At 39.0% G+C, this 9953-nt stretch overlaps 1 protein-coding gene across 4 annotated transcripts; it reads right to left on the bottom strand.

Moving 5' to 3' along the window:
• Nucleotides 1–853: 853 nt before the first annotated feature.
• LOC135222725 (DNA-binding protein D-ETS-4-like) lies at nt 854–9953 on the bottom strand. Of its 4 annotated transcripts, XM_064260935.1 has the most exons (10): nt 9352–9953; nt 7707–7783; nt 6191–6316; nt 5910–6014; nt 5278–5394; nt 5010–5057; nt 4671–4769; nt 4131–4283; nt 2431–2623; nt 854–1179 (listed from the first exon to the last, which is right to left on the bottom strand). In XM_064260935.1, the coding sequence occupies exons 2-10, from the start codon at nt 7738–7740 to the stop codon at nt 1065–1067; spliced, it is 990 nt and encodes a 329-aa protein (XP_064117005.1). In that variant the 5' UTR covers nt 7741–7783; nt 9352–9953; the 3' UTR covers nt 854–1064. The 4 variants fall into 4 exon arrangements, with proteins under 4 accessions (XP_064117005.1, XP_064117002.1, XP_064117004.1 ...); XM_064260932.1 differs by lacking the exon at nt 854–1179 and having other exon boundaries at nt 1213–2623; XM_064260934.1 differs by lacking the exon at nt 854–1179 and having other exon boundaries at nt 1213–2623; nt 5910–5999.

Here is a 9953-nt window from a genome sequence, read left to right as displayed (position 1 = left end):
CCTTCTCCAACAATTGTTTCCTTGTGTAACTGCTCTGAGGATTTCCTCCTGTCACGCCTTTCAAACCTCCTCACTGTCAATGCCCCTTTCATCTTATTTTCTGGGTCCTCTGTTTTTCTGTCCAACCATTGCAGTTCCCTCTATTCACTTATTTCTAGCCGTAGAAGGCTCAAGAATGTCATTGCCGTTAGGGAATATCGACCCCTGGTCTATCTTCTCTTGTGTTTTTTTATACTCTTGACGCAATCATTGGTCTAGCGGCTCTAGCCAGTAAGATAGCAGTGTGCAGGGGTGATGTTTTACTCTCATTTCAGTTATTCCCTATTGTTTCTCTCCAGATCCTTTGCCAATTAATGGAAACTTAATTAGGCTTGCCTTGTGTGATTATATCTAACGCTGAGTAAATAATAAGTAGAAGGGAAAATGGTTCAGCGGGATATGCAAATCACGACAGACGCATCAATCGACACCAACATCTTAACATTTGTAAGATGTTTGTAGGAGCTAAAAATAGGGGGAGACAAAAAATCGATGAAATTGTTTAGAAAACTTTACGTTTTGCATACATACATATTTCAAAATAAACTAGAATTGCGTCGATCCTGAACACCTGTCCTTCAGGAAATTTGTTGCAAGGCCGTTTTTTTCTTCACAACATTGGCTTTTAGCAGCGTTACCATAAGCAGGTCTTCTGATTTTTTTACGCCGTATATGATTTAATGGTTAGAATGCTTATTTCCCGATGAATTATTTTCCGTGACTAAAAAAAACCACGTCACTAGCTTAACAAAAGTATTTTTGACGAAGAAAAATAAGGGATTTCAATAAAATTCATTTCTATAAATAAGCAGGATATGTTTTATAACTTTAATTTCATAATAAAAAATAAAAAGGCATAGTGAAGAATTATATTCCTCTACTGTGGCCTTTGGTCGGAAAAGCCACGGAAGGTTGCCAGATGTCACCAGAATGTCACACAAGTAGACGAAATTCCTCTAAACCGCAACCCTGCCGTGTGTACTTGCCGTTGGAGAAGTGAATATTGCTTCCTCACAAGCGAGTTTTTACGGTTGTATAGACTCGTCATACAGCTGCTGGAGGTATTCGATACTGTTGGACGTTAGTTTGAACATGAGTTTCTTTTCGATGAAAGGGGTGAAATATTTACCATACCAGTACCTGCCGAAGCGAGTTGTAAGAGAAATTAATGAGACGTAATAAAAATATAGCTTTTGCGGAGAGGTGGACAGTGGCTGTGTGTGTGTTCATCTGCCATCATCCAAAAAAAAAAAAAAGTTTGATTTACATTCACATACACACACACACACACCATTTACCAAATGTTCATTTATGGTTATACAGGAAATAAATTTTATTCACATTCAGAGAGAGAAATTAATGAGACGCATTAAAAATTGAGCTTTTTGTAGAGAGGTGAATAGTGGCTGTGTGTGTGCGTGTTTATCTGCCACCATCCAGAAAAAAAAAAGTTTGATTTACATTCACACACATCATTTACCAAATGTTCATTTATGGTATATACAGGAAATGAATTTTATTCACATTCAGAGAGAGAGAGAGAGAGAGAGAGACGTCTTCCCTGAATGTAACCAGTATAGCGCGACCCAAGGTATAGAATATACCTTGGCGCGACCTATCCCTGAAAAAGCGAGGGACGCCGTATCTTAAACAATCTAACTATAGAACTTTCTTGAAAATAGAGAGAGAGAGAGAAATGGGTCTGGTGCAATACTAGCATACATCTCAGGAATTTGCTCCCTGGCCATAATATGGCGTAACTTTCCATTCATTCATTTCTAAGTGACGTAATGTGTTAGGGGATTAGATGCCTGGTATGGTTCTCTGGTCTCTGCACCCAAACAGAGACCAGAGAGAGGTATAGATTCAACGTTAAATCGTTTCGTCGTCATTTTATGGAATTCTCGTCATAAGAAATAAAATATTTTAACTTCCATCTTTTTTAAAAGCCGATGTAAAACGCATTTTCTCGAAAAACAAGACGCAAAAATATATGAGCAGCTGGGGACCGATGAGACCCTGCAAAGAACCTTTGGTAATGCCTACAGTGCACCCCGTAAGGTGCACTGACGGCACTACCCACCACTTCGGGATGAAAGTCGCCGAGAGGCAAATACTCGAGATGTATAGTACTATAGTACTGCACCAGCCACGGTTTTTTTGCCATGACCCTGGGTACAGGTAACCTGAGGATATTTGAGTTTGGGAAACATAATGAAATTATTTTCAAGAAGATTCTATGGTTAGTTTATAAGATATGGTGTCCCGCTTTTTCTTCTTCTTCTTTTTTTCAGGGAAAGTCTAGGCAGTATTTGGTTACAGTATCGAGGGAGCATCTCGCGCGGAACATTTCCACGACGGAACGTTACAGTTTCTGCGCTTCCACCCCACCTGAGAGACCGAGAGAAGTGGGGGTAACTCAAATTGTCCTTGCCCTGCCGCAGCCCCCATAATTTGGCGATTTGGTAGTGGTCCCGAAAGCATACGATCATCTTGGACGTGTTCTCCATGGACAGCAGCGACGGGTTGCTGTTCGTGTCGGCTAGCAGTCGAAGGAGGAACTCCCAGAAGAAGGGACCGCGAGCTGTAGGAGAAAATGTAAAGATTACTTTAACAACATCTATAACTTTTTAAGGTTTCTCGTTGCAGAGAAGGTTAATGTTCGAGACGATTAAAATTTTAAACAACAAAGGAACTCAGTATTAGTTTAAATACGTGATAATAGTATACGAAAGAGAAAAGCTGTAAAGCGAAATTGTTTATAAAGTTAAATGGCTCTGCAACTATACAAACGAACACTGTAGCTGTGCCCGCAACTGTGTGTATGCACTGAAAGCCTATGAACCACGAACCATATGTGATATTTTCGTATTTCAGTTCGTTTGTTTTCTCTTGATTCCACTCCTCCCGACCCTTCTTTTTTTTTTCATAGATCCTCCACATGCCTTTGTATATTATATTGTTATCGGGATAAGAAGAGAAGTATACTCATACTCTATAGGGCTTTTTCAAAATATTTACATACTGCTCTTTCTCATCGTTATCCCTACATGAGTCGGCTGCCTGATGCGCCCATAGATATAGAGAGGATGCGCTAGTGTGTGTTGAAAGGACTGATTTGCAAATACCTGGCACGGGAAATTATGATTTCTCCCAAAACTTCTTCAAGAGGCGTGTTCTTCAAACGCTTTGAATCTACGTTTCGGAATATTCTAATTTTTTTCATTCCTGCAGGAAACCCGTTACCTAATGTAACTTTTTTTTTTTTTTCCTGACAGAACTTCCCTGTTGCTTTACTTTTCCCTTAGACTAGGCCAGTGCTGGTAATTTTTGTCTTGTAAGGAAGAAATTATGGAAGCAAAGTTAGTACATAATCGAAGTACTGGCTGTTGTTTTCCCTCCAAAACCGGTATTGGTCATTTCTCAAAAAATAAATAAATATATAAATAAATAAATAAAAATAAAATAAATATTTATATAAGGTTATTTAAAATATGCTCCGTAGCTGTTATTTAAATTTTCGATGTCCAAACAATATTTTTTTATCTTTACATGCCATTGTATCAATTTGTATGTTTCTTAAAATATATGGGTCTTCATGCTGACATTCCTCTATTAAACTCTTATTACTCCGTATGTGTATGTGTGAGTGGGTTTTTTTTTATCTATGTATTTATTTCTAAGGTCAGGTCACTCCTTCTTCCCCGAACAGAGCTTGCATTTTGATATGATTTTTTCCTACTGACAGAAGTCCATAGTTAGTGCTTCTTCAGCCTAAAAATAATAATTCTTGCTGTTTCTTTCAATTGCTCTTTGTGCCTTCACAGTTCACCCCCAAAGCAACTTTTACTTGGTGATTTTTTCCCCCTATAAAACTAACCCATTGCAGCTGTTTATTGGCCCTCAAATCGCAAAAAAAAAATAATAATAATAAATAAATAAATAAATAAATAAATAAATATTCCCTGTTTGTCATTACTGTTTATTTCCAAAACTAGACCATTAGATTTTTTTTTTTTCTCAATATGAAGACACCGAGGACTTTTTGTTCCACAAATAAGGTCATTATCATCCTTATCTTAATTACTTACAGTTTCTGCTTCCAGGAGCGTGTACGATTCGCAGAGGATCCATCCCAGTGGTAAAGGGTAAGGCCTTTAGTACCTCTAGAGACGGGAGTATCTCCGGCTCCGGATAGGCGGCGTTTCCTGCCGGATTTTCTAGAAGCGATCCCGTCTCTGTGTCTTGACGGAAAAAAAAAAAAAAAAAAGATTGAACACTAAACCCTAAACATTCACTAAACACGTACTCATAAACATTCACTGGACACTTACTCGCTAAACTCTTAAGATTCATTAAACATCCATAAATAAATAAAAAAAATCACAATCGCACCAATCCCCTGTTCAATTTGCTGGTTACCAGACCTTTATATATATATATATATATATATATATATATATATATATATATATATATATATATATATATATATATATAATGTGTCTGTGTATTTTTTGTACATTTACAATTCAAATTTAATAAATATATAAGGAATTGGAATCTCTGTGGATTTCGTATATATTTAAGGGGATATCGCAAAAGCTGTGGAAACTGGTGAAATCTCTTACCCAGTCTCTCGGGAATGTCGACCACTGCATCCGGCCGAGGATGACTATAAGAACAACTCTCCCTCTTCTTCTTCTTCTTCCCTCTCGTCGCTTTTGCGCCTGGAAACAGCCAGGGGGGAATGAAACAGTTACTGATCCTACCGACTCATTTTTTTAAATATTTCCGTGGGACGTTGGAATGGATTAAAGATCAATGCTAACTTAATCAGCAAAAATTCTTCAGTTTGTAATTTCAGTTATCAGCAAAGTTTCTTTTTTTTTCTTCTTCTTCTTTATAAAGGTGTGTTTTTTATACACGTTCATGCTGTGATCATGGTACGTACTACATTTTTTTCTTACCTTCGTGGCTGGACGTGCACGTGGCTCCCATATCTGGCAACGAGTACACTGTGAATGAACACGAAAGGATTAAACAGAAGAAAACAGAACTTTTTCTAGCAAGAAATGAACTCGAACCAAACGAACTGAATAATCTTGCATGATTTTGATTCGCGCAGGATTGAATTACTCGATCGCAATCGTTATTGTGGGTTTTGTACTTCAGGAAAAGTACAAGTTTCTGTTTAATCTGTCATTTTTTTTAATCGTAGACAATTCTGGTGTATACCTTCCGTAAGCGCTGCTCGGCTGAAGGGCTCGCATAGAGACAATTCGGGTGGCAGCTTATTTTGGTCGACTACATCGGAGTCTTCTACCTCGTCTTCAAACACCATGGGTGGGGTTTCTGTCGGGGCAAAATCGATTGGTATTTAGTAAACAGAGCAAGGAAAAGTGAATACATTAATCAAATCAATTTCGACTTTTAAATATTCCTACCTTCATAGAACAATACAGTATTACAAACTTTCTGTCTCTTTTGCAGGGTGGAATGTGCAGTAGGAGGGGTCTCTTTCAACATCGTATTTGTCACAATTAAAGCTATCGTTCTAAGAGAAGTAAGTGGCAGAACCAGAAGACGATTTCATAGGTAAAGTCATGTAGGCCTATTACTGTGCAGATTGTCCTTTCAAAACTGCGAGAGAGATTCCCTAACCAAGATATATTTTGACATTTAATTTACGGTGATACTACAGTTTATGGGTTCAGATTCACTGCATTAAGTAAAGTCAAGATCACCACACACATTTATCAAATATTTACTGAATCATTGAAAACGATAAAAAAAGAAATGGGCAGTTTATCTACTCACAGAAGCAGAGGCTGTAAAAGGCAAAGTTTCAGAATTAGTTCGGGTCTTACCTAGTGATGTCCCGATGCTTTCAGCGTAATGATCGTCATATTGTGGAATCCATGGACGAGCGGAATTGGTAAAATAATCCCCGCTTGTTCCTGGAATATACGCACCTAAAATGAGAGTAGTGCACTATATAGAAGGCGGGCGAGAGCGTCTGTTAGGAGGCCGTGGTCTAGAGAATTCTCTTAGGCCTTGTGTTATGGGAAAATGTCGTAAGAGCATTGGCCAGGGGGAGGGGGGTGGGAACATTTGTCACCGGGAGAAGCACAATTGAAAATTAAATTACCTCCTGAATAAGCAGCCGTCGTATTTACATCTGACGTTGGTGAGGCGCCGTAGGAAGAGGCCGTGTGTGACCACAGATCGCGAGAAACATTGTTGATCCAATCTTGTACGGATTCGTCTGCTGGACCTGCGACGGGAAGAAACTTAGTTGAAACTTAGGAAGAAATGAAGAAAGAAACACGAATACGTTCCATGAATAATCATCTTCTTCCAAGAAGAAAAGTAAGAAAACGACCAAACTGAAATGAACTAATAGGAAAAGAGAAAAACAAGAAAAATAAACGGTTATAAATGAACCCAACTCAGCTTCGTATCTTAGAAAAATGAAACGAGGTCAACTTTTTCATCATTTTTCATATGCATCTCACACAATGACGAAAATGACGAGCAAATGAGGGATATGTAAAATTCAAAGTATGGGAAACGGTGAACAATGAAGGGAATCAGCGAGACGTGCAAGAAGAAGAGTTTTGAGAGGAATGTCAGATTACTGTTGCATAAAAAGATAATGAACAAGAATTACGATAAACATTTTGAAGTACTATTAAATAAAGTAAGACTAATGACGATTAGAATTGAAAAAACAAAAAACAAAAAAAGGAATAAAACCCCACCTCGTGAGACTAGTGTAGTGTGCCCGCAACTGTGTTATGTGGTGTGAGCGCTTAGGAAACGGGTTAAAAAAAAAAATAAAAATTTAAGTGTTCAATTAGGCCTACTATAACGACTTTTCACACGGGTTTTGGGAACGTGAATCACAGGGGAGGGCTCACCGGTATACGTACGTTGGACTTGATGAAAAGGAACTTACAAATGGACTGCTGCAGATAGGACGTACTCTCAGACCTTTGGCTGCTCTTCTCCTGAGTCACTCTTGAACCCACAAATGTTTATTTGTTACTCTTGCATTTACGTAAGAGTCCGAGAAAACACATCACTGTTGCACATCTTGCAACAGTCCGACAATTTCTGGGCGCCATGATGATATCAGCTGATCAGTTTTGTTTACTTTTCCCTACTGCTCCCCGAAACCACAACTTCCACAAGGTCCTAGTGTGACACAACACTTTTGCTACCGAGCATCGGCTGGATGCTGGCTGTCAGGGTGCACTGTAGGCACTACTTAAGGATCTTTGTAGCTCCCTTCGGCCCGTGGCTGCAACCTCTTTCATTTCTTTATCAACTTAAATGTCCACCCATTTTGTGCTGTGTTTTTTTTATTATTATTCTTCATAAAGCACTGATAGTAGATCTCCATCTAATTGCCACCCCCCCCCCTCCCCCCAACACACAAAGTAGTTTTATTAGGGAATATTTAAGATCCCAGTTATGAGATAGGGTCATGAATCTAGATTATAAGAGAGAGAGGGAGAGAGAATTCAGATAACTTGAAATTAGCTAGACAATACATATCTCAACAAGTACACATACACGTACACATCCATAATTTAATGTATATCCGTATGATGACGTTCATTCAACATACAAGTGGCGCCGTTACAGCTATACTTACGTACCCAACCTATCTTGTGGGTGTCGACGATACTCCATCCTCGGCGTAGTCCAGGACAGCTAAGGGAGGACTTTGAAGTATCTATAAAGAAAGACGTTTTTATTTCACTCCATTTTCCTTGCCTCGGTTGTAATTTACTTCTTTTATTATATTGGTCATTCTTTCTTTTCTCGAACAATATATTTACTGTGAGGTATTGCATGCTGTGATTAACAGTAATGACGGCTCGAAGGTATATACAGGACCATGGGTATATATACATATTCTCGGTGTCGAAAGCTAAATGATCTCGATGACAACTTTACTTAGCGCCTAGGAAATTTAAAACCAAGGGAAACTCTTGCATTTGAGCGACTTCAAAATTGCTTTCAGCATTCGTTCAGATTGTTTTTCCCACGTGAGAATCCAGTTTTAATGGTATATACCTTTACCTTCCGAGATTTCGCCATCACAGAACGGAATCAAGACAGTGGACCAAAGTTGAGACTATACCCGCTTGGGACAGAGCTGATGAGAATAGGTCTAGAGCCAATCTCGAGATACTCATTATTTTTTTTTTTCTCGAAAATTGAACTGCTGGAACGTATTAATAGTTCTAAACCACCTTCGTGGAGTAGAAAGTGACTGAAGCAGGTAAAACAATAGTTGACTATGTGGATCATTTCAGTATCAAATCAGATAACGAAATACGATCGATATTCTTTGGAAGCTTGAATTCCAAATCAATGGCTAATGTGGGCTTGTTCCGTATGAATAGGTTTCATCTTCTGAATAATAATAATAATAATAATCAAGAAAGAATGCTACAATAATGATATACATTCGCCGGGCACTGACGGTAAAACATAAGTTACATCAAATATATTATATGTATTTTTATGACCTGGTCTTTATCTAGACCAGCGGTTACCAACCTTTTATTTGACCATGCCCCACCTAATCAGTTTTTGGGTATCCTCATGCCGCCCTTGTGGTTATATATACTTAATTATTAAAAAAAGTTAACTCTTATTCCCGTGGAGGAAGGATTAAAGACCATTAACTTGGTTTAAACATTCTCGAATTGCACCCCCCCCCCCTGAAAAAAAAGCAAATTGCCCGTACACCCCACATTGAGGACCACTGATTTAGACCAAGGAGGGTGCTTTTGAAGGGAACAATATCATATCGGCCGTTATTTCGGTGGACATTGTCGGAATTTGTCGCAATTGAAGATCTGCCGAAAAAGCTGGCGTTAGTACCACATTTGTCAGTAGCAGTAACCGCGCCAAAACAACGGGAAAGCATTCAAGTAATATGCCATACGGTGGCTGCAGAAAGACCACGCAAGATATTTCTGAGTAAAATTAGTTTGACTAAGAATAAACTTCTACGTTCTGTTAGAAATCGATCGGTAAGACAGCGAAATTATCTAAAAGAATAACGACCGGTAGCGTGTTATCCTCATTTCACTACAAATTTTAATATGGATATCGTTCAAAATAAGTCTCCTCTGTTTTTAAATATACTGGGAGCAAATATCGAGTCACTCATTTATAAACTTCGTAGGATCTTCGAAAGGAAAAAAGAAGAAAAAAAAAAACGGGGGGGGGGGGGGGGGGGGGGGGGGGGGGGGGGGGGGGGGGCGGGGGGGGGGTCGTTGGACTAACTTTCGAGTGCCACACTTCAAAGTTACGGTTGACGTCGGTTGGGTCTGTGTTGTGCTTGAGCCGCCCTTGAAGTTGAGCCTCGTACGTGGGATGCTGTCGTCAGAAGCACTGAACAAACGAAAGTGGACAATCCTCTTTTATTTGGTTAGCTTGCAAGGCGTGACGTAGGTCTTCAAGTGGTCAAGTTTTCAAACGCGAACCCTAATTATGACTGCGTCTCTTTCTGGCAGCCCGTAATGCGATATGGCCAGCTGAATCTAGATTCTAGACCGAGTTGACTTTTTGCATGGAGAGGGTATAAACAACACGGGCGTGTTCCTCTGAATTTCTATTACCCCTATATATTGGTCTAAGCAGTGATTTACCCGGGGAGGGGATACTGTTGGGAACAGAGCATGCCCGAAACGATAATAAGATGATGGTTATGGATTTTCACCACTGGTGTTCTTGTTTCAGAACAGAATTATATGTGTATAATTCTATTCAGAAACATGAACACTAGAGGTAAAGTCCATAACATATTTATTCTTATTATACAACAATACATAAAACATTAGGCAAAAAAAATCCTTTCAATATCGCAATTCGTTCTACCTGGGAAG

The sequence above is a fragment of the Macrobrachium nipponense genome, chromosome 8, assembly GCF_015104395.2.
Source record: "Macrobrachium nipponense isolate FS-2020 chromosome 8, ASM1510439v2, whole genome shotgun sequence".
NCBI lineage: Eukaryota > Metazoa > Arthropoda > Malacostraca > Decapoda > Palaemonidae > Macrobrachium > Macrobrachium nipponense.
This window is presented reverse-complemented; position numbering and strand designations above follow the sequence as displayed.

Bases quoted from the DNA above. Each gene is read 5' to 3' on its own strand.
- LOC135222725 (XM_064260932.1), bottom strand. From the start codon at position 7,740: ATGGAGTATCGTCGACACCCACAAGATAGGTTGG. The intron at 6,015-6,190 runs GTAATTTAATTT...CTCTCATTTTAG, and splicing joins GACGGCTGCTTATTCAGGAG to GTGCGTATATTCCAGGAACA. The intron at 4,284-4,670 runs GTAAGAGATTTC...TTTTCCGTCAAG, and splicing joins CGACATTCCCGAGAGACTGG to ACACAGAGACGGGATCGCTT.